The sequence below is a fragment of the Callospermophilus lateralis genome, chromosome 5, assembly GCF_048772815.1.
Source record: "Callospermophilus lateralis isolate mCalLat2 chromosome 5, mCalLat2.hap1, whole genome shotgun sequence".
NCBI classification, from domain to species: domain Eukaryota; kingdom Metazoa; phylum Chordata; class Mammalia; order Rodentia; family Sciuridae; genus Callospermophilus; species Callospermophilus lateralis.
In genome coordinates this window covers 44,825,399-44,851,107 of record NC_135309.1, presented here as the reverse complement: position 1 = coordinate 44,851,107, position 25,709 = coordinate 44,825,399, and the positions used below count along the sequence as shown (strand labels likewise).

The 25,709-nt window shown below is 38.8% G+C and overlaps 1 protein-coding gene across 1 annotated transcript in view; it reads left to right on the top strand.

Moving 5' to 3' along the window:
* The window catches only part of Trpc7 (transient receptor potential cation channel subfamily C member 7), a 181,654-nt gene that overhangs the window by 114,556 nt on the left and 41,389 nt on the right, over window positions 1–25,709 (top strand). Inside the window, exons 4-5 of the mRNA XM_076857627.1 lie at window positions 12,238–12,402; window positions 20,913–21,129. Of these exons, the coding sequence (XP_076713742.1) occupies window positions 12,238–12,402; window positions 20,913–21,129 (382 nt within the window). The remainder of the gene's footprint in view (window positions 1–12,237; window positions 12,403–20,912; window positions 21,130–25,709) is intronic.

The following is a 25,709-nucleotide window of genomic DNA, read 5'->3' as shown; positions in this document are numbered from 1 at the left end:
AATGTGGTTTTTAAAAGGAAAATTAGCAAATATATCATTGCTGGTTTATATGCACATTCTCTGCAAAAAAAAAAAAAAATGGGAAACTTGGAATCACAAAGAGATAAGAAAGCTCCAACTATTGCCCTCTGATTTCTTCATCTGCTTGCAACTCACCTAATATTTAATTTGATAATATAATTAAGTCTTTTTCCCAATATTGGAATTAAATTCAGGGGTGCTCTTACCACTAAGTGACATTCCCTGTCCTTTTAATTTTTTATTTTGAGACAGAGTCTCACTAAGTTGTCCATGCTGGGCTTGAACTTGTGGTCCCCCTGCCTCAGTGTCCCAAGAAGCTGGAGTTACAGTTATAAACCACCAAACGTGGCTGAGGAAGTCATTTTTAAAACCATATAATCCTCAGTTATATTAGCCTAAAACTACAATTTTTGTATTGTTGGGAAGCTGTGGTTTATATTTGAAGAAAGCATGTGCAGTCTATTTCTGCCTTCTTTCATTTAATTAAATATGGACACAAATTCCCATGCAGATTTCTTGTTTGGATATCAGTAACTTTGGATTTACGTTCTCCTTGTTGATAAAGTGTTTGAACTACAATAATAATTATTCCTTTTAGTGATGACAAAGTTTCTTTCTCTACTTAAGAACCATGAAAAATAAACAGGTTCTCAGTTAGTGACCATATTTTGGTTGATCAAAACTTTTAATGCATGATATAAGTGATTTATACTTACGATTTTTATTTCATAAATAAAATAGTCCACCAACAAAAAAAAAATAGCATGTTGCTACTTAAGAACTGCACCATAATTTATACCAAAAAAGGAATATGCATTTCCTAAGCCCTTGAAACTTCCATTGAGTTAGTTATGTTTATGGTCACTTTATAGAGAAGTTAACTGAGAAGTTAAGCTAGTTGGTCCCTCACAAGTCAGGGATGGGGCTAAGACTGAGCAGGCTGATCACAGAGCCCACATGTCCTCAACTCCATGAATCTTGGTACCCAAAGGACAGAACAGCCAGGAAGGTCTGCAGAGTTATGCAAACAACAAACCATTATCCAATCAAAACTGAGACTTGGGGAACCACCTGGAACTGCAGCTCTTCCTACTAAGACATCAGAGTCAGGTGTGATTTGGCAAAGGGCCTGAGACTCTAATTTGCTTCCTCAGCAGAGAAGTTTCTTGAGCGTCGTTGGCACTATTCAAGGCTGTAAATCTGGGCTTAGGTGACCTCTACATTAACTTGGTTCCTGGCAAAGTGGTGACCAGAAACTTGAGCCATCACAGAATCAGTCACTGCTATTCCTCTCCACATGTGGAAGAAAAAATCCCAGGATTTCATCTTTAGCATGACCTCTCACTCCTTTTAAGAGGATAAAGTTGTTAAGAGCATTAACTTTGAGTCTTTCTTCTGTGTATTCCTGATCTTTTTCCCCACTGAGACTAATAGGTAGAAATGAAGAGACATGGGAGTTCTAACACACCTTGGATAGTGAGATCATCTGCCTTTGCAGACTTGAAGAAATCATGGTCCTTTGTGCTTTGGTATGTCTGACTGAGTTTTATCTCCCTTGTGGAAATACAGATAATAGTTCAAAAACATTATGTTTGAAGTCAAATTGGCTTTTAATAAACAATCACTTTTGTGACTGATTGCAGGGTAGTTACTTAATCTGTGTCTTATGCCCCATATTTAAAATAAGTATTTAGTAATATGAACATCAAGGAAGTGATGTGAGGGTTTTCTATGAATTGGATATGGTTTGAGTGTGTACCTTCAGAGTTCATGTGCTAGAAACTTGGTTGTCAGTGTGCCAATATTGAGAGGTAGAAGAACCTTTAAGAGATGAAGTCTAGTGCAAGTTAATTAGGCATTGGGGACATAACCCTCAGAAGGGATTGAAGCTGGCTTTGCAAAATAAATTATTTCTCAAAAGATTGGGTTGTGATAAAAGAGCAAATCTGGCCCACTCCCTGGTCTCTGGTTTCCTGTCTCACCATGTGATCTCTCCTGCGTTACATGCTCCCATGATGATGTCATCCACCATACTGTGATATAACCAAAAACTCCTCATCAGAGGCAGAACTAATGGGGCCACCCAAGCTTTGACTTACAACCTTTAAAATTATGAGCTAAATAAGCCTCTTTGTACCCAGCTTCAAGTAGTTTGTTATAGTAACTGAAAGCAGACTAATACAGGATTAAGTAATACAATGACTGTTAAGCACAAAGTCTGGCAGAAAAGAGTGCTCAAAAAAATTAGTTATTCCTTATCATAGTAATTATTATTATTATTATATAAATATTTGAATTGATATTAAATATTGAATTTATATAAGCTTTCAGTGGTACATAATGTACAGAGAAATTAAATAATCCTCATTTGATCAAGAAATGATCCTCAACACCTATTTTAGAATTATATTTCAATCTTTTGCACAAGACAAGAGCCCCATTTAGTTTTCATCATCTCTCCTTATCTACTTTTTAGTAAAGACGTGAAGACAGTTAAGTGTTCATCAGACCTTGAGTAATAGAGGATTTGTCATATTTTGAAACTATTCTGGGATGATGAGTCACAGGGAAAATCATGGAACAAATCTTAAAAGGATTCAGAAGAACATTCAATTTATTGATCATTCAACAGAAGTTTACTGAGAACCCCTTACATGCAAAACATAAGGCTGCACACTCTTGGACATACACAGACAGTTGGTTCTCTCAAGGAGAGTAAAACAATAGAAAAGATAAGATGTAAACACAGGAGTATAGCTATCCATACTCAAGAAATGATTGCCAAATGAAGGGGCCACAGAATTAGATCCATGGGAGTCCAAGACATCTTGGGAGACCAAGGGACTTAGTAGAACTAGGAGGTGAAGAGGAAGTTGGATTTTAAAGGCTGATTAGAACCAAATGTTAGAGGAGCTAAATGGAACTTCTTTGAACACAGTTGGGTAGATACATTTGCCATGTTTGGAAATGGTATTCACAGAAACTTGGCTAGGCGCAAAGTCTCAAAAAGGGAAGTAGTTGGAAATAATCCAAGAAAGTTTTCTAGAAGTAGCTTCTACTACTTCTTTAGTTTCAGGATAAGTCACAGCACTAGGTGTGGTAAAAACAAACAAACAAACAAACAAATGCTACCTAGGTATGCAGAGTAGCTTCTTTATGACACTGTGAAAGAACAGAGGCAATCATCTAGAGCAGTAGGACTCTGGCCATGTCTTCTGTACTCTCTGGATTCACTGCTGTCGGAGAACCTGGTGAGCACTTGCAAATCACAGTATTTCATCCATCTCCAGAAAGTTCAGCCATGGCCTGCTGCCTAGGCACCTGTGCTCAGGAAATTGCTCACCCATAGCTCTGGGAGAAGTCCAGTGACATTTGTCTTGTTTCCTGCAACCCAGACTGAGGCATAGGCTGCTTCATGATTTTCAGAAAATCATTCTTTCTTTGGTGAGAGAGATGCTGCTGAGTCACTAGTCCTCAGAGCAGCCCACCAATTTGGGGCATATGTATAAGTATTTCCTTTTGATTTAGAAAACTGGAGGTTTGTTTAAGGACAGCTGAGAGAGATTGTTTTATGTTCTGCTAGGGAAACTGGAATAGAGATACATTTTTGAGAATAATGGAGAGAGCTACATAACTAAAATTCAGGTGAAATGAAGTATCTGCAGGAGTTGAAGACCCTTCAGCAGTCCCCATATCCTCTGGCTAACTGGAAGATTTCCAGAATGCTCAGTGAGCAGCTGCCTGGCACAACTCTCAGCTGTGGAAATAATCAAGAAGCATGCCACAATTGGGTGGGATTGGGGTCCACACATGGAAGAGGAGTCAGGGAAGGCTGTAAACAAGTGAGAGACATCAACACATGTATCAAAATGGAACCTCTCAACAGTGAGGAGGATGTTTCTGATAGTGGTTCAAAATCGAGAAATTTTAGGGTGGGAATATAGCTCAGTGGTAGAGTGCTTGCCTAGGGTACTTGAAGCCCTGGATTCTATCCCTAGTACCAAAAAATAAAGACCAAAATAAAAAGCAAGAAATTCTAAAGCAATACTGTGAAAAGGGTACAGGCAGAGTGTGTTTAAGCAGATTATATGAAATAAAGAACCCCAAATTGTAGCCAAAAGTTCCCTTGGGCTGAGTTCCAACTCCATCCTCCTCCTTGGCTCATTGTTCTTAAGGTACCTCTCCAGATGGTGCTATAATTTTTTTTCCTGGCAGGCTCTAAACTCCTAACTCAATTGCCTTTGGGAATTAAGGAAGTTGTTGTTATTATTTCCAATCTGCTGGCACTTCTACAGTAAAACTGAATTCAGCAGAGACATGAATTCAATCATTATCTGTTCATCATGACCCCTGGAAAGCAAGCAAACCTTCAGCCTTTTGTACCCATGTGGCTCTTCCAGATGTGATGCCATAGCCAAGTAGTGCTGAGAATCTGCCATACCACAGCAACAGTAAGTAAGAAGACTACTTTAGTCCTGTGGATGATACTAGGTTTGTAGTCTAAAAGCAGAGAACTTCTGACTCTGCCATTTACTCAAATGGAACCCACTCATTGAACAAATAGGAGCCCTCCAGGAGAAATCTGCTGTCCAGCAGAGGGTCATATAGGCATATACTGAGTATAAGAGAGACAAACTAAGAATTACATAAAAGAAAAGAAAGATTCTCACCAGATTGGTAAAATCTTGGTAAGCCTTCATGGAAGAGATCATTGCAGAGCTGGATAAAACCTGAACAAGGACAGATATGAGGAAAAGCATTTAAGGTAGCAGATCCCTTGAGCAGAGACTTGAAGATAGGATGCTTATGGCAGGCTCAGGGACTAGCTTGGCACAGTTTGATTAGACACTAGAAATGAAAAAAAAAAAAAGAGTAAAAACCAAGTTGGAATAACAGTTGGATGTCAAGTTTTTAACTTTATCTCCCACTTCCTTTCTCCCTTCCCTTGCTTTGTTTTTCTTTCTTTTTCTTCTTTCCATTCCCTTCAATTTACTTCCTTTCTCCCCAGCTAAAATCCCATCTATCTATATCTCTATCCTTCCATCTATCACAAACAGTATAAATGAAGTGGATTATGAGATTAGCATAGCAACTTCTACTACTCTGAAGATGAAAGTCATAAATCAACTGTCCTCCCCAAAAGGACATAGTTCACTATCACAGGGCAAGAGGAGACCACCCAGAACTCTGACTGAAAAACATACAAGCCTCTCTGTGGAACACCTGTAATCCACAGGCTCACAGAGATGCCCTCCTGCCTAGTGGACAGAATGGGACAGTGGCCTGACCCAGAGGAGATATTGGAAGCCTCAGTTGGGAGAAGCAACATAAGGAGGTGATTATGAATGGCTCTACAACATAGTGTTTGTCACAGTGTTCTCAGCTTTTAAATGGGCATGATTGTTCTCACCACGTTGTATGACAAGGAATAAGTGAAAAAAAATGTTTATAAAGTGCTCAACCTGAATAATGGTAAGTTCTCAGTAATATCTGGTTTTTATTGTTTTATTTAATGACAAGGAACTAAGACCAGCAGAGGTTAAAGTCCAAGTCCATCATATCAAGAAAATTCAAGGGGGGCGGGGGCATTTAGTGAAGTGAAAAGAGCTCAGGCTTAGAGGCAGATGAGAATTAGAACCTCAACTTTCTAGCCATGAGACTGTAGCTAACTTGAGATAGTCTAGTCTCACTTTCTTCAACTGAAACATGGAAATGCTAATACAACCCCATTTGTGTATGTGGACATGTAAAAAACATCCATTTTAGAGGAGACATTGCGAAGATTATGGATAATAATATAACTTCAGTTCCTTCCATACTAGATCCTCAGTAAAGAACAGTATAAACTTAAAGATATATCTTTCAAACTTTCCATTTTGCCTGGTGCCCATATTTAGAGGCACCTAAAAAGAGCTATGTCTATATGGTTCCTCACCCAAAACTTACCACCACCATCTCCCAGGACTGACATGGATTATTTTTCTATAATGGCCATTCCAGAACTTTATGGATAAATAAACAGGCTTGATGAGCACAATAACAATGTTGGCTCATACCAAAGTGCCCCATAAATTTAAAACTTAATAAAATAATAGTAGTTTTTTTAATGAAACACATTATATACTCCATGAATGCTTAACTCTAAAAGAACATAGCTATTCAACACTCTTTGCTAATAGTATAAACTCAGTAAGAGTGAAATAACTATATAAACAGCCCTTGGAGGAACTGGAAAATGTGGTAATGGGAATAATATTCATTCAAGTGACCACCTTCAATACTTACTAAGCACTGTGATACCTCTTGCAGGTATCACAAAACTAAGAGCAGTGAGATGGCTGACCCAGGATCACTCAGATAGGAAACAGAAGATCTATGTTTTGAACCTGGGTGGTCAAACCCTAGAATGTGTTATATTCTAGCAACTAGATTCTCTGATGATGTGGGGCACAAATAAAGAGAAACCCATAAGAAATGGCACTAATGCCACCATCTAATGATCCATGCTCCATTGAGCACTTGCTATTCATTCATTCACCCACCATGAAGGGCCTGCTCAGGAATTAATGGGGTGTTGCTATTAAGTTTTGCTCCACTTCCAATAATAAAGCCGAGAGTTCCCTGTGGACAAAGATTGCAACCTGTCCCCAGTGCTGAGGACAGTGCCTACTAGAGGATTCCCTTGGGAATGTTTATTGAGTGGATGAAGGAATGAACAAGTGAATAAACCAACAAAATAAACCAGTAAATGACTGACCTTTCCAACTCTCTTCTTTCCTCCCAACCACCATGACTTGAGAGCATTGCCAAGACAAAAAAGAAGGGAAGAATATTAGCACCATGGAACCTAATCCTATATAATGCTCTAAATAAGAAATGACGCCACACAATTACTATAATTCATGTGGACTGCCTGCCCTGCACTGAGAAACAACCACTTGATGGCTGATGCAGTGTCTGTATTCTTTTTCCTCTGAAGACAGTTTCCAGAAGAAAGGATTTCTATAACTAATGTTAGTGACAAGCAAAGGGGAAAATCTTGACCAAAGTCACATGAGACATAGTCGGGGGAGGGGTGCTTTGATAGCATATCTATATTAAAGAAAGTTATCTTCCCCATAAGCATTGAATCTCATGAAATTTTTCTCCAGCTAAGTTATTCTTCAGCTTATCAAAACATGCATTGCCACATCTCATTACTGTATAAATAAGACCTAGTATCAGAGAGAAAAATCAATGCTTAACAGATATGGAAATCATATAGTCTCAAGGCAGCCCTCTTCCCTTCCCCCCAAAAAGGGCTACATGCAGGACTTAGCAGCTTTTAAGGTGATGAAGAGGAGAGGCTCTAAGGGAGGGAGAAGGAGAGAAGAGATTTCTGCAGGTTCTGTCTGTAATCTGCACTGCTCCTCATTGAGAGAGGGCTCCATAATCATTAGAGGAGCCAGTACCAGTGTGTCTGATGAATAGGCTTGATGGTAACCCTGACGGCCCCAGCAAAAAATAATAGCCCATTTTGACTTAATAGCCTGGATAAGTCAAGCTCCACCTTCAGTGGGGGATGAGGAAAGAGTAACTGGATAGAGAAGGACTGCCTGCTTAGGTTACATGGATACTTTAAGAAAATGTCTGCCAACAAAACAGCAATCAGGAATACAGGCAGGAAGGCGAGGTAGGGAGTGGGAGGGAGGAAAGGAGAAACAAGAGGAAGAGGGGAAGAAAAATGGAAAGGAAAGGACAGCCATTGGCTTGTTTTTATTTATCTAAAACTAATATACAACTTATTATTGACAGGTACTGTTCTCAGCATTTTATAAATACTGACTCACTAAATGTTTTAGTCAGCTTTTTCACTGCTGCAACCAAAAGACCTGACAAGAACAATTTTAGAGCACAGAGTTTTATTTGGCACTCACAATTTCAGAGGTCTTAGTCTATAGAGAGATGACTCCATTGCTCTGGGTCCTAGGCAAGAGAGAATGTCAAAAAAGTGTGGTAGAGGAAAATGGCTCAGGACATAGCACCAGGAAGCCAGAGAGAATTTTTCTCTCACCATTGACAAAATATATACCCCAAAGGTATACCTGCAATAGCCCACCTTCTTCAGTCTAACTATAGTTACCACCCATTAATTCCTGTCAGAGGATTAATGCACTGATTAGGTTAAGGATCTCATAACCCAATACCTCTAAACTTTCTTGCATTGTCTCACACATGAGCTTTGGAGGACATCTAATATCTAAACAATAACATTAAATCCTCATTATCAGCTTCATTTTACAGAAGAGGGATAGCTAAGCATGTGATGAACTAAGAATAACCTAACAGCATCTGGCCAGCCTAAGGCAGAAACAGGACTTAAACCCAGGTAGCACTGCAGCAATCCATGTACTTAACCACCCACCATCATAGAAGTCTTATATCCTGTTTTTAATGTATGGGCTATGGGTCTGAATGTCCCATAAAACAGTCCTTAAAAAACTCAATATTGGGTTAAGGAATTTTTGTACCTTCTCCAAAACTGACTAGTTTAAAACAGTAGCTACTTCCTTGTGGATGAATATAAGTAGAGCAAAGAGCAAAGGGTGGTTTTCCTTTGGGTTATGAAAGAAAAATAATAGCCCATGAGACAATTAAAAATAAATAAGAGCCAAGGTTCAGCCAATATGCCTCCAAAATCCTGAAAAGGTAGCATTATATTCTCAGAATGCACCTGTGGCTAGGAGGAACAAGAAGTTTAGATATCACCAGAAACCAGCTTTGGGCACAAATGTTACATTATCCATGAGGGCTGGTGCAAATGGGCCACCAGGAAAATTGAGTTGGGATGGTTTCAAGAACCAGCAGTCCACAAATTCCAGTCCCTCAGGTCCTATTTCCCAGTCTGGCTAATCCCACATTCTCCCTTCCATTATAAAGAATTTTGTCTCAGAGTACTCTTCTATCTTGCCTAGCAGTTGAACTTCCTAAACTCCCTGCATTACCCAGTTTACTGAACAACAGTTCATCCCAGTTATGAATATAGTTTTTTTCTCTCCTATAAGGATACTCATCCCCACATAAATCCACCTTAAAAGATTCTCAACTTCAGCCCATTACAAACTCCCTGCTCTAAATGGTATGAATCATTATCATTAGGAAAATCAAGGCAGTCACATCAGCTCTTCCCTTGAAGAATTTTCCTAAAAGTACCATGCTATAGGCCAAAATGGCTTGGGGCAGGAGAGGCTTAGGTAAAACTCGTGGTGACATTCATCCTTTGATCATTCCATTCTTTTGTGAGCTAGATGTCAAAGAAAGCAAACCCAAGTAAATACCAATTTTCTGAGTTCCATTCTATTCTAGCTGTCAGCTTCTCTTCGTGGGTTCCTCTCTGACCTTGCTTTTGAAAATATTCCTCCCACTCTGAGTTCTTCCTACCTTTGTTCCTTGACTCTGTGCCCTTTTCGTTAGAGTTTTCTTTGTGTCCTGTTGGTGTACTTCATTCGGTACTCTCATCCTCCTTGGATCAGGAATGATATATTTTGTGCATCAAAATTACAGCAGAGAAATTCCTTTGATACACATCAAACTATGTGTCATGAAGGTGTCTTCTAAGGTCTTCCAGGAGTATAGAAAAATGCCCATAAAAAGGTAAACATCAACTTGGGCTTCAGTTATCAGCTGCTGTCAGTTTTCTGGGAGCATTATATTATAAAGCCTGTCTACAAATAAACAGTGTATTTAAAGCTAGATTGCCTTATTATGGAGGAATAAATGCAGCTGTGGAAATTAGCAAAGATCTAATCAAGGAAAGCAGAGTCTCAGGAGAGTACCTCTCTTCTAGTTAGATCACTGCCTTCCCCTCAGGCAAGTGAGGGACAGTAGGGATGGTCTCCACTTTTCTCTGTCTCAGAATCCTGCCCCATCTCATGCTACCCAATCTGTTGTGCTGATTTGCCTGCATAGAAACAGCAGAGCAAGCATGGGATGGGCTCTCCCCAGTCACAGGGAAACTAATAATGGTGAATGCAACAAGAGCCTTCCAGGGAAGCTAAGGTACAGGAAGCCCTAGGGTGAGTCCAGTAGTCATCTTCTACTATTTCATGGGCATATGTCCCACCTTGGAATCAGACTTTGAGTCTCCAGAGCAAGGGCCCTTTCAGTGCCCATAAAAGCTTGACTGATGAAAACAAAAATGACTGTTCCCCCCATGCTCACCCACCATCCACTCTGGGACCTTGTTATGACTGACTAGACTCTAAATCACTATGACATTTACATAATTTTCTGTCGGTTGCTTCTCTTTGTTATGAGTTGGAAAGGGGGCCAGGACAGTACATTATCTGCTGATCTGTGGAGACTTTCTGTGGATTGAGGAGAATCTGTTGTGTCTATCTTGGAAAGACCATAATAGTTAGTTGCTATGAGTCCAATAATGCTACAAAAGAAGGCTCATTTGCTTGCATCTAATATTCATGTAATAGTAACATCAGAGGCTGCAGAGCCCAATAAACCTTTGATAGTGTCCTTGCAGATCATTTGCTGCTACCGTGAGCTCCCAGAAACTAGAAACAAGAACACATCTGCATTGAAAATTCTAAAATAGCTCTATTTATATTGTTCTAATAATGAAAAGAGACTGTTTTACATTTCCCAGAAATCATTGTACATGTTCTCTTAATACCCAAAATGGTAAATGAGATGAAATGGGCACATTTTACTCTGGGGTAATCAGTTCAAAGTTTTTTCAAAAAATATCCAGTCTAGCCTTTCTAGTCCATGGGTCCCAAAAGTACCCCTATCTATTGGATATGCAGAGTAGAGCCAAAGGATAGGCCTGCCAAAAGCAAATAATAGCTTTTCCTGTCATGGGGAAAAAATAAGCTAATGTTTATAATTTTCTCAAATTTAAACTTTATTCCCATAAATTTTACTTAAATATTGCCTATTGCCAGTTTATACTGGCTAGGACACAGGGTCAAATGAACAAATGGCCAAGTGGTAAAAACTATTTGCAGAAAATAGGTGTTTTGATTGTGGCAAATCAAGCCTATATGCTAGATTGAGTGGGAAAAGGTAGTTTTGTCTATGAATATAAGGATATCTCAGGGCTCATAAGAGCAAAGTGGAGCTGAGTCAGACACTATCTCAGCTTCTTCACATCTTCATTCTCCTTTCTCTTTTCAACTGGCTTATTTTGCTAACTAGTCTACTCAGAACACAGCTGCCCAGATCTTCCCAGGTACATGTTAACTGCCTACTATATAAACTGCCTCTTTCATCATACTTCCAAATACCTAAAAGAGAAAACTTTATGGGCCCAGTTCAGAGCAAGGTTTTATCCCTAGTCAAATAAACTATCATAGGTATCTAGCGACAAGGCCACACAATATCAGATAGTCACAAAAGGTCCAACTTGTAACTTGAGCATTAGGGCAGGGCAGTTCCAAGGGAGGAAGATGGTGGTGAGAGGCTGCATGATGTCCCAAAAGAAAGGTATTACCTTGGAATACAATGTGCCAGTGCTCCAGCACACCACGAGAACTCCATTCCAAGCTGAACACCACTGAGATGCAGTGAGGAACTACAGAGGAATTTTCAAATGTTCTCTGGAAACACTGTAATTGTTTTTCCTTAGACCACATAGGAAAAGAGAAGGGTACCTTTCTAAAGTATCTCATTTAATCCTAAAAGATGACCTGATAAACTCTGTTTTGCAGATGAGACTACTAAGGCTCAGAAAGGTTAAATAGCTGGCACAAGGACATCCAGCTAGTAAATGACAGAGCAAAATCCAAACCCAAAATCTTGACTCCAAACCCCTAGTCATGATCCAATCATTCCTCTGTGTGGTTTTCCAAATGAGCCCAGAGATAAATCTCCCCTGATCAGATAAATAGCCTGGACTGAAAACAAGCATTTATACAAAAGCTGACTATCAAAAGCTGAGGCTTCTCCTGGGCCTCACTTTGGAAAGAACTAATTCAGCCAGCCCAACCTACAAGGGTTCTGGCTGCAGCACAAAGCTCCCCAGCATCCCAGAGTCAGAAGCCCCACTCATCTCCACTTACTCCTGCAAGTACCTTCCCCAGCTACCCAGCTCCAACACTCAGGTCGCCCCCAGGTGTCAAACACTTCCGTCCCAAGTTACTTCTAAATTGTATACTGTTCAAGTGCTATCGATGCCATTTTCCTGTTGCGTTTTGTTTTTGTTTTTTTGTTTTGTTTTTACAGTTCGTTGCTCATCCTAACTGTCAGCAGCAATTGCTTACCATGTGGTATGAAAATCTCTCAGGCTTACGTCAACAGTCTATCGCTGTGAAATTCCTGGCTGTCTTTGGAGTCTCCATAGGCCTCCCTTTTCTCGCCATAGCCTATTGGATTGCTCCCTGCAGCAAGGTACAGACTGCTTAAGGTGCATGTCGTTTGCAGTTATTTCTTCTCTCTTCTTAGCATGACCTGAAGTTCATGTTGTTCAAATCAGCACTGAGCTTTTCCCACTATTATTGAAGGATAATAGTCCTGGGCAGGGGATGTAGCTCAGTGATAGAAACCTTGCCTAGCATGAGAGTAGGCCCTGAGTTCCAGCCCAAGATCCAAACTAAATTTTAAAAGATAATAGTTCTAAGATATCTAGCAAAAGTAGAAAGTCATATAAGAGGGAAAATATTAAGACCTGTTTTTTAATCATCATTTTTAAAAAGAGAAGAGCAACAAAATGGGAAATTTTAAACATGTGAGTTATAATCGAAATGGATCCATAACAGAACAGAGAAAGAATAAAGGCACTTTTCTTCTTCTAATTATGCAATGTGCTAAGCATGTCCTCCAAACCCATATTACGATCATCATAATTATGGTAATAGTAATAGCCAGCACTTATTGAGTACTTTTTCTTTGCTAAGTCCTTTTCATGGACTTTTCTTTTCACTCCCTCAATTACATTATAACATATATGCTTCATTGAAGTTGGTTCAGAAGTGAGAAATAACTAGCAGGCTGAGAATTAAATTGCAGCTCATTCTGGGGCACTGCAGACCCACTGCCACATTGTTCTTGTTTTCCTAGCCTCCTTGATGATGTTCTGACCCTCATGAGCAATTAATTAGGTTACAAGAGAAAAAAAGGCAAAATGTGACCTCAAAAAATGCAGGGCTGGTTTTTAAGAGAATATGTCAAGGGACAACTGAAGACAAGAAGAATGGTATCTGCAGGTGCCAAATCCCACTGCCTGTTCTATTACCGCCCCCCCACCCGCCACCTCCATAGCCCAGCCATTTGGTCCAAAGCCATAGAAAGAACCAGTACTCCAGCTCAGGGCAAGAGTTAGTGTCTAGAAAACCAAAGCATGCAAAGATTTTAAAATATATTTCATGGGTTTAAGATTATTTTTAAAGGGCCCAAAGCTACATTTATCTAGTGATAGATTTTTAAAGAAATTAAGGTAATCAACACTCAAGAGAAAATATGACTACAGGGAGATTAGATGCACAGGAAATTTGATCAGCTAATGTGCTTAACAAAAATGTCACCAGTGAGCTGACCCTCTTGTCAAGTCCATTTATAGAGAACTCAGCCCAGAATAATGGGCCTAAGTCTCCAGGGGTGCAGCAGAGGCCACCTAACCAGGCAGGCAATGATTTGACTGTCTCAGAGTTAGTTAGGAATCATAGAGGGAGGCCAGGCCTCAAACACTGTCTGCTATGGACAATATTGAAAATAAAAGCCAAATACTGAGTGTTCACAGAATGTGACCTTATATTTATTGAGAATTCTGTTTCTACAGTAGTCTCATGCTATGTACTTCTAAATAATAATACATATGTAGATAAAACCACTTTTGTTCTGTCTTTTTTTATGGACAAAAAAAAAGCTCAGAAAACAAAAAGAAACTAACCAGATTTAGAGCTAGACTAGAGCTGGTCATTGGTTGCAGGCACATGTTTTGATGCTGGAATCATCTAGTATGTAGTGGAAATTGGATCCTGGCCTTTACCCAGAGACTGCATGGATAGAGACACTTGCCTATATTCTCTCTGAGCCTCAAAACTGATTCTAGGCTTTTCAATCATTAAAATAACAACATTGTGGAGAAAATGCTGCCAATCCTCACTTTTGCTACAAAGCTAAATATGACAGCTTCCAAGAACCTGGAACTAGTCAACAACAGCAAACTGATTTGCCTCTGCCTGCCTGGTAGCATGGAAAACAATTCAGAAAAAAAAATGATATTCCAGCTGCTGATGAAATTTTTTAGCTTTTAGGTAGGTTTGAGAAGAATCTTGGCAAATATGCATATAAGACCCACCAAAAACGTATGTAGTACAGGAAGGGTAATCTGGAATTTCTCAGGCCCAGTAAATCCAAGAAACTGATATCACCCTAAAGGAGATAAGGGTCAGATCTGTAGCAGTCTACTGGAACATTCTGGAGGAAATGATTACAGGAAAGTTTTGGCCCATGACTGGGGCTTTCTCTCCTTTGTTCAAATACTTGTCTTATTGACATTTGATGCTCCCAAAACTTCCATTTTTTAAGACTAAAATTTAAAGCACTCAAGATAAACATGGGCTGATCATTAAGGCACTTGTCATTTCTGTGTACTTTGTAGATTCAGGTCTGAGCTCAATGCAGGGGTTGGGGCATGTTGATGGCTGAGTGACAAGTCTTCATCTGTGGTATTACGATGACTCTTGGTGGCATCATTCATAACAAGGAAAGATTGCCTCATTAAAGAGCTTTTTGAACATGCTCTGAGGCAGCCAAAGGACAGATGAAACAGTGAAGATATTTTTAGTTTTTCCTTTCACCACTTAGAAAGAAGTCTTTTCAAGTTATTACTGGGAATTACAGAGAGGTCACATCTAGCATGTGACAAAACCAGCCCTCTCTGAGGACTCCTGATGTGCAGAAGACCATGTCTTCCCAGGAGGAAGGCATGGTGAAGAAGTCTGCTAATGGGCTGGTTTTCCTCCTCCCAATGGGGTCATTGCCATTATGTCTGACTATTTCTGTAGTTTCAGGAAAAATACAGTGCGTTCCAGGGATTCCATGTTTTAATGATATTATTACACCTCCATCTAAGAAACTAGACCTTGATATTTTTTACAAATATATTTATAAACCGCTCCTGCCAAATTTCATCAACTGGCTGATGTCCATCAATATCCAGCAAATGTTGGAATTTCTGTTTTCAACTTAATGGTGCATTTACTTCCTAATAGTTTCAGTTCTAATTTAGGAACTATTAGGAACAGCAAAATTACTTGATTAGCCTGCCAAGATTAACTCATTATTTATTTCCTATTATATTCTCAAGGCTGTCAACTCTATTTTTATATTCTTTTAAGTTCCTGAGGGTCCCTAAGAAAGGCAGTTAAATAAGGGGGTATAAAACTAAGGATGTCAACAGGAGCCAGTTTATTAATGTTGGTTGAAGAGGGTAACCAAGTCACAGATGAGTACATATGGTGATAGGTGCACACATGAAGCATGGGACAGGTTTGTCAGGGTCAAGAAAAAATAGTGATTTTGTTTTATTTATCATTTCTCATTGTTATTACCAACATGGTTGACAGGCATGGTTGACAGGCCGCTGGGAGAACATTGAGTTCCTAATCACATGGATGTGTGTAGTTAGACATTTTTTCCTAGAGTTTTCTATCCTCTCAACAAAAGCCCCAAGGCCAAAGGGCCTTAATGGCTGATTAGTCTATTCTCCATCCTTTGCTGTTTCATTCTGATTTACAATTTAGATTGTTTGCTTAAAGTCTCAGAGCTGAAAGAATAACAGTCATCCTCAAGGATTCAGTGTCTCAACTGCATGTAGACTGGGGAAGAAATCAGCACAATGAAAATATTGAGACTTGCACAAGTTCTGATTCTAAAAGTATGACAGAAAAAGCTACTCTCTTCATTACCATACCTTAGCTATTTAGCTATCCCTAAAATTAGTCCCAGAAATCAGGAAGGGAGAGCTGTAAACAACTTTAGAATTTGACCTGTTATCTTTCTAGTGTGCAATTTTATCTGTACTGCCACATAACTCTTGCTTAAAGGCATATCTAAGTGTTTGTCATTATCCCCCTCCACTATCCCAAACAAGAAATTCTAGTGAGAAAGGCATGAATAAGCAAGCAGCTTTTAAAGATCTATACTTAAAACCACATGTTCTAGCAGCCAAGTAAGAGAGGACAGTGACTCCAAAGGCCTCTATCCAACATTCACTCGTACCAGGAAGATTACAGAAAAATTATAGAAAAATCACAATACAATTTTTTGAATGGTCGCCATGGAGGGAAATTTGTGCCAAGCAATAGAGAACTGTTGTTCTAACACTGATAACCCCTCAGTCCAAAAGGATAGTCCACTCTGCTGGGATAGGACTTAAGAATTCCAGAGGCTGGTCACTTTTATACTGAGCCCAGTCTGAGTCCCACAACATTACTCCTCATCTCTCCACATAGTTCCTACCACAGTTTTTGGCCTGTATCTCTCCCACTAGGAAAGCAACAACTTTGAAGGAAAGGACCAACTCTTGTACTCTGTTTTATTTTCATCACCTTTACTGATCATGTTGCACATGGATGGTACCACAAATAGGCTCATGGCATAAGCATAGAAGAACTCTGTATGGGTTTGATTTTTGTGAATCCTTTAATGTGAGCTTTTCAAGAGTTAGTCAGGTCTCTTTTAAATTTCCCTTGAGGGGATTCCCTGAGCTGTTCAGGGCCACCTGTTGAGATACACTATACACACATTACACATTACATAATTCATTGCTTGCATCAATCCTGTGCAGGAGGTACTATTTTTGTCTCCATTTTACTGAAGAAACTAAGACACTAGTTTAAGCAACTTGCCAAAAACCTATGGAGCTGTGATTGAGACCTGGGATCTCTGAATCCAGAAATATGCCCATAGCCACTACGTATACACACACATGCACACACACACATGCACGCACATAATTCTCTGGTTACATCAACAGTATTATGACCTTCAATGCCTACTGTACACATCTTAACCTAAGACTTGATTTGGAATGTTAGAGCTGGAAGGACTTTTCTAGAAAGGAGAAAAGAAAACTTCTAAAGGACAAACTCTATCCTTTCCTTTTCTTTCATTAAAAGTCTCACCATGTAAATTCCATTATCACTCAGCACCTCTTCAGCCCACAGAACAAACTGTGACTTCACATTAAAATGTGTGTACATTCTGATTAGAGACACCTAAATGAATACTCCCCTCAAAAGGGGAGATTCCTGATCCCTAGGTGAGACATTTTGAATAAGAATTTAGAAGAAGCATATTGAGGAATGTACCAGTAATTTAACCAGGATCTTTCTAATATTTAGAACAACTAGACTTTAAAGAAGTACATTTCTTTTTGGAATGATTCCAAAGTTTGCATCTGTTCAACTTTCCAACTTATAAACTGAGCCCTTATAAACTGAGCTTGAGATCATTGGCATCTGGCTGAAAGTGAGGTTGACATTTGGTGAGGGAGACTCTGGTGGTATAAGACTAGAAAGAGGTACAGGAAACATTTATCCTTGTGATCTACTGAAACCATGGTCATAGGTTGCTTTCTTGGCATAGGAGACCCTCAGACCACCAGGTGCTTACACTAGTGGTTAAGGTCAACAGTCCAGTGGCATGGAACAAAGTTATGCCAACCAGTAAAAGCAGGTGCCCATACCTGAGGATCTGTGAATGTAACTTGTTTGGAACCAATTCAAGGGCATTACTCAGTTGCTCTCAAATTCGTATATTTCTCAGAGTAAAAGAATAGTGCCCAGGAAGTCTGAGGCAAGCCAGAGACTAGATTCTATAGACGTATATATTCTGTGATGTTCTCAGCTAATAAGGTCCTAAGCTGCTTTTAGCACGTTGTCAGACTCACAGGTTCTGCACTGCAGGTGGAATGGACAACTACATTTGCCAAAGCTCTAACATCCATTTTAAAAGCTGTGACCTGACCCAGTTTTAATGATTCCATAACTAAAAGCTGTTGGCACATATTGGTTGAATTTTTTTTTCTTTTGGCTCATCTGATGGTCTTGTGAAGGGGAACATTTTCTCCAAGGGTAATTTGCTTCAAAAATTGTCTTAATGTGTAAAATAAGAAATTTTACACAGAAAGAAAAAGAAAGCCACTAAAATAACTGGATTTCATCTGACCTTTGTCAAAATTTTACCAGTTAAAAAGATGCATTTGTCCCAGAAAAACAAAAAGAAAAAGAAATCAATTCCTAGTCTCACTTTTCTTCGCTATGACCTAGATCAAGTGGGAACTGAACCCAGGGTAACCTTCCAAATCACCACAGGGCATTATCAGGGTTTTTTTTTGTTTTGTTTTGTTTTGTTTTGTTTTGTTTACATTTTTGCACTAATGATTTATACACACTCATCTTCTGCCATAGGATACCAACTTGAAAGAGGTAACAAAGAGAACGTAAATCTCTAGTACCAAGGTCTTCTAGGGAATCCCAAGGTCAGCTTGGATTTAGTCACAAATGTATTCAATCTGATGCCTCACCTGGATGAGAAGAAGATGGAAAGGTGTACCCCAGATCAATAGAAGACACACACATGTAGAGTCCATAGACAAAGGGTCGGGAAAATTGGCTGACAATCCCTTAAGAGCTATGTCTATGTCCAAGTGTCCTATCTTTTTCTGATATTCCTATGGATCTGTTGTGATATACAAGATATGGGGATACCTTGCCCTCTCCTTTCCTCTCCAACTCTCCTCCTAAGGTCTTTTTATATTTTCCATTATTACTGTGTCCTGAATGAGGTTGTGACACAATAATAAGAAACAATGTGAAGACTATTTAAGGATAAAAAGACTATTTAAGGATCTCCTGGGTACACCAAAATATTCCACGGTCCTGATTGGGAAACGGGGCTCCAAGATGCCAACATCATTAGCTAAAATGCTGAGAATTTCAAAATGGATATTTAATATCATATAAATAAAATGAGACTTGAATTGATTCATATTTTTACTGAATTTATGTGAGATATTTTTATTAGTCCTTTCATTTAGTTTCTGCCTTCTGAAATTAGTACATCTGTCTATTGCCAAAACTATACTACAGTCTCTATTTTTGTAAATAACAAAGATAAACATTACAGTTTATACAAATTTCATTTGTAAGATGTTTGTGGGCCTTTGATTATCAGCTAAGCAACTGTTTACATTTCTGAAGTTATTTCAAATATCATACAACAATATGCATGTGAACTCAAGTAACTTCTAACACAATCAGGGATTTCCTTTGTCTGGATCTGAGATACAGGGTTTTTTAAAAGATAAAGGCAGCTTCTTAAAAATATCGCAGGTGGTTCATGCTTGTAAACCCAGCAGCTTGGGAGGCTGAGGCAGGAGGATCACAAGTTCAAAGCCAGCCTCAGCAAAAGCAAGGCACTAAGCAACTCAATGAGACCCTGTCTCTAAATAAAATATGAAATAGGGTTGGGGATATGCCTGAGTTGCTGAGTGCTCCTGAGTTCAATTCGCAGTACTATATATATATATATATATATATATATATATATATATATATAATAGTTGATAGTTCTATGTCATCAGACTCATAATAAATTATGTTATATGAAAGACTAGAATTAAAAGGAGATGAGTATCATACTGAAGCACATTTAAAGAACATTATCAGGGCATCTGATTTATAAATGCTATGTTGAACATAGTCGCAATTAGGAAAATTTTACCTAGATAAGCCCCCGTAATTGATTTTCTGTTGTACTAATACTCTAGCTCCTGGGTGACATTTCACTCTAGGACTCCTGAATGAGGCAGAGTGTGAACATCAATTAATCAGTCACAGATTATAACTGAATATCTTCTCTAGAGAAGGAGCTGAGATTCAGAAAATATTTCCCTCTTAGCTCTTGTCTTATCACCGTGCCTGGATGGGGGCTAAGGTTTGGTGCTTAAATGAGGATGACAACAGTGACCAGGAAGAGACCCAAGTAAGTTTATTAATAGGGATTCAGTAAGGATTCAATGTATAGCCCTTAATTTAAGCCTCAAAGATCTAAGTGATCTTTGGATGGGATGCCCTGAGATCTGAGAAAATGTGACCAAAACTTGCTCCCAAATAGTGCAAATTTTGGACTATTTCAGACTCATGTGGAATGAAGAATTAACACTAGGCCATAAGAAAAAAAACTTCAATAAATTTTAAAATAATAGCATAGTCTATGTTCTGTAAATATGCCATAGTAAAGTTAGAATTTTTGAAAGCAGGAAAAAATAAAGTCCTACTTGTATGGAAAGAAAATAATATCTAAGTTGAAAATTAAATCAAAAGAGAATTTTTAAATATGCATAATTATCAATGAAAGTGTTCAATGTCAAATTTTGTGGGAACACAGTTAAAGCAGTACCTAGCAGAAATATATAAATTTTTAAAAAGTTAATCAAGATAGAAGAAAGGTTGAAAACTATCTAAGCATAAATCCCAATTAAACAGCAAAAGAGCATACCTCAAATATATCTTTTGAAATTGTATATTCTATTCAGACATATTATTTTTTCCCAGATCTGAAGGACATAAAAATCATATCCATGCAGACAAGAGTATCTATGCAATCACATGTAACATGATGACACATCAGTGTGTTCCATCCCTTTCTATTAGCCCCTCTAAGAGTGTTAAATAGGAAAAAAAATTATTAAAATTATTAAATAGATTTGGTCAAGCAGCATCTCACATTTATATATAAGAGAAAACACTGTCTGGGCTCAGTTAGTAGTCTGTCTAAGATGGAAGATTCTCTGGTTAAATTCTGGTTTGATGAAATCAATGTTTTAAAGAAAGACCTACACCCACCTAGAGCTGCCAGTTTAACACATCTTGTGCACATTTTGTTTTCAGCTAGGACGAACCCTGAGGAGCCCTTTCATGAAGTTTGTAGCCCATGCAGTTTCTTTTACAATCTTCTTGGGACTGTTAGTGGTAAATGCGTCCGACCGATTTGAAGGTGTTAAAACCCTGCCCAATGAAACCTTCACAGACTACCCAAAACAGATCTTCAGAGTGAAAACTACACAGTTCTCCTGGACAGAAATGCTCATCATGAAGTGGGTCTTAGGTAAGCAAGTTGCTCTTTCTTTTGTTCTCCCCCCCTTCAATTATAATAGGCCATTATTAAACTCTGATTTCTGAACTCAACCTCCCCTCATGAATATACTCTTGGCAGACAAAATAAAAATAGCAAGTGGGTGACCAACAAGAAAGTCAAAGTCAGCTTTTATGTGAGCTAGTGTTTAAAATGCACAGGCTTGTAAAATAACTCCCAATTTTGAAAGGAAATGTTTGGGGGAAAATTTATTAAGTATTTTTCATTAAAAATATATTTAAAATGATTGTAAAGTGGTTTGCGTGGGAAACCTTATTTTGATCATTTAAAAATGTCTCCTGAAAGCCTTAGGAAATCAAGTTCTGCTTCTAAAAAAGATATAAAATTGTATAGTTTAAAAGATATTTTTGTTATTTCAGATACCTAAAATCTTGATAATAAATATAAATCTACAATTTAGAGGGTAACATTTTCTCATTATTTGTGTAAGAGGTTTATTTTGGTTCACACCTTTGGAGGCTAGGAAGTCCAAGATAAGGCAGCTGCATCTGCTTGACAGCCTTGTGCTGTGTCAACTTGTGGTGGAAAGTGGAAGGGCAAGTGGGCATGCATGAAGGAGAGAAAACACTAGGAGCAACGTCACTTTTATAAAACTTCACTCTCACAGAACCTAATCCAGTCCCACAGAGCAAGACTCCACTCGTTTGAGAAAGCATCAGTTCATTCATGAGGACCCCATAACCCAAACACCTAACATGGGGCCCCATCTCCCAACACACTGGGGATCATGTGAGTTTTGAACCATACTCAATCATAGCAATTGTCTTCCATTAAAGAGTGGGGTTGCAGTGTAGCTCAGTGGAGGAGCACTGCCAGGCATGTGTGAGGCCCTGGGTTCAATCCTTAGTATACTACAAGGGGAAAAGATTAAAGAGTGTTTTACTTTATTCTGAAAGGATATTTGCACATCATTTTCATTCCTTTCCATTCCTTCTTAGAGAGGATCTGGAGAAGCTAAGGATTGTTTACCTTTGTATTATGGAGATTTAGTTCTGAGGTCTCTACTGAAAGTCCTGGTGGTCAGTAAAGACTCTCAGCTCTTAGGGTCAGAGCTCTAGAAATTGTCCAACTTATAGCTCTCTGACTGTTGTCTGTGGAATCCACTTTTTGTTTTTATGACTTAATATTCAAGAACATTCAAATTCTTTAAATTTCTGGAATCTTTTGTTTGTTTCCTTCAGGGGGTTTTGTTGATTGGCTTGCTTGCTTGCTTGTGTTTGCACAGTACCCTTCTCTCTGGAGCTCTGCCTGAGCTCTAATCTCAGCCTCTTCACTCAGTGAGACTGCCTGCTGTGTTTCTGGGCCCCCTCCTATGCATGGCAGACTGGAATGTGCTTCCAGAAAGAGAGCCAGTGTCCTCATATGACTTACCTCATGGTTCCCATTATTTAGGAATCACAGACTTATGCTGTCTCAAATGTCTGAAAATAATTCTTTCTTTTTTTCTTCTGTTATTCCAGAGTGACTGGTAACAGAAATCAGGATGCTTTTTTGAAAGCATAACCAGAAAAATGTTATCAAACTTAAAAGAAAATTAATAATTTCTTAATGTCTTCATACATCCAATTAGTAACAAATGCCTCTGACTGAGGGAGGTATGTTGAATAAGTAACAACATGACCTGCTTCCTCTTTTCCTTCAGATCTCTGTTCATATTTCACCCTCTCAGAGTAATTGAGCAGATAGGAGCAGGTACACTTATCCCCCTTCTCTGATAAGGTGAAAAGCATTCTAGGCAGAAGGAACAGTATATGTTAAAGCCTAGAATCCAAAACAAGCTGGACATGTTCAAAGAATATCAAGCAGACTAATGTGGCTAGAGTACATAAATACAGAGGAGAAAAGTAGAGATGAAGGCAGGAGAAGAGCTTTGCAGAATTCTGGGCACAGAAATAACATCATGTGAATTCAGTAAAGAGTCAGTGACTGCTGTGTTAAGAACAGATGATTGTGGGACAAATAGCAGAAGCAACAGACCAGTTAGGAAGCCACTGCAATTATCCAAGTGGTAAATGGTTAATGTAAAGGGGCAGGAGATGGTGATTATATTTTGAAGTTAAAATCCAATAATATTTACTATTGTATTATATGTGGGATGTGAAATAAAGAGAGCAAAGACAATTCCAAGTATTTTAGCTCAAGCAATGGGATAGTACAAAGCCATTTACTAAGATAGGACCAGACAAAAATCAGTTTGGACAGGGAAGAGAAATGGAAATCAAGACTTCAGCTTGAGATATATATATTAGACATTTAAGAGTAAACATCAAATAACAAATGGATATATATGTATGAAGTTCAGAAGAGAAATGAGTCTGGAAACAAAAAATTGGACATATCGGTATATTTACATAAATTATATGAGATGACCTTCACTTTGAATATAGACAGATGACTGAGGATCAAGCCAATGGTTTAGGTATGGAAAGATGAGAAGTATCCAGAAAAAGAGATGAAGTAAAAGGATAACCAAGAGAGTGGTGACCCAAAAGTAACTATGTCAAGAACCAGGGAGTGATCCTTTATGTCAGATACTGCTGATGGCTCAAATAACATGAGATCTGAAGACGGACCATCAGCTTTGGAAGCAAAGTTCCTGAACAGGTGGAGCAATGAGATCCAGTGTCCAATTAGAGTACTTGGCCTTAACAGGAACATGGACTCTTCATTTATTGTAACAGGAGGGAGGGTGAAGGCATAGTGCAGATGGTGTGTTGTGTAGGGATGCAGTGGTGGGAACATGTAGATGTTCTTTTCTGATATTTTCTATTTTATCCATTTTTTCTCAATAAATGTTTTAGTTATTAAGAATTTGCATTAAGCATTTAGCTATTAAGCATTATGTCAAGTTCTAAGGAAGCAACTATAAATAGGACTAGTATTATCTTGTTCTAAATATCTTCTGGAGCTCTTTAATTATGACAAAAATAATCATAATGAACTTTAAGAGATAACCTTTGTGTTCATACAGAAGGCTCTTTTTGCTGGTCCACTGTGGGATCTAATATCTAATCCACTCTCTGCTCAAAAGTAGCAGAGCATAAAGTTGTACCAGGCCCCTGCTGATGGCATCTTAGAATTCTGTTTCCAGACACTGCCAGGAAGGCCTTGAATCAGTTAGAAAGACAACTCCACAGACCTCTCTCCCCATGACATATCACACTCATAACTGTAGTACTTCGTACAAACTGGTTATGAAAAGACCTGAGTCATTGTTCCCTCTTTGCCAGAATCAGCTCTAGAGTTGAAGAGAAGCTTAGGACCCAACAAGTCCAAACTGCTCCATGCAGGGATGGAGGTTTTAACCATAGGAAGGTGAATGACCTTATCCAAGTCTCCCAGTTTCTGCCCTTCCCACTCCCATGCCTCAGTCTGTTCTCTGCACAAGAACTAAAGTGATCCATTTAAAAGGTACTCATATCTTGTCACTCTACTTCAAAAACTCTTCAGTAGTTTCCCATCTGCCTCAGTGTGACAACTAGTGTTATCACAGGCCTATAATGCCCTCAGCTCTCTGCCCTATCTCTATGGTTCCTCCCACCACATTGCCTCTCACTCACCCTGTCTTAGGCCCACTGGTCTCCTTGCCTCACTGTTTCTGCTTCAGAAGTCCTGCTGAGGCTTGACCCCTGTGCCTGGCGAGTTCCTCCTTCAAGGAGCTGTGGGGTCACTCCTTAGTTCCTCAGGTCTTTGCTCAAAAGTCCCCCTTCTGAAAATAAGACCTTTTTTGAATTAACCTGTTTAAAATTGCAAGTCTCCCTACCTTACTTCCTCCTCTTCTGTTTTTCCTCCCTTCTCTGATTTTCTTCATAATAGTTACTACCTCTGACAAGACTATAAGAATGCTCTTTGTTTCTTGTCTAAATTAAAATTATTTCTGCAGTCACACAGATTTGCAGCTGCTCTTGTCATCTTCTATTTAATTGTAATCCTCTCTCCATATGGACATTTAATTTTCTCAATGACCTCTTTCAGTGGCCACATAGAGTGCAATACTCAACAATATCCCCAACCTCCTCCTATTGAGCATATAGATTATTCCTCTTCTGCTGTATCATTTCACAGGAGAGTTAAACCCAATTAGAAATATGTTCTTCCTTCACTCCAAATGCTTTTCCTGGTTATCAGCAGAATTTTAGAAACTTCTGTCAACCCAAGATATTTAAAGCATGGGATGGAGAGGTTAAAGCCACACAGAGACTAAGAATATATAGCCAGCAGGGTAGAAGAAAATCCAGGAGGACATAACATCAAGGATGTCAAGTAAGAAGCATGACTGAGGAAGGAAGGACAAATTTACTGGTAGGCACATATATTCTGTAGAACTATCAGATGAATGGCTTCGCAGAGTATGAAGTGAACCAGAGACTATCACTCCTTCCAGCCTGAAGAGTCCCCAACATCAGTGGCCTATGTTTATTACCTGAATACACATAGTGACTCTAGAGTAGTTGAAGAGCTTATAATAAGCTTCTCAACTGGAGCATGTATCTCTAGAGACGCTCATCAGGGGAGTATATAAAATGTTAGCA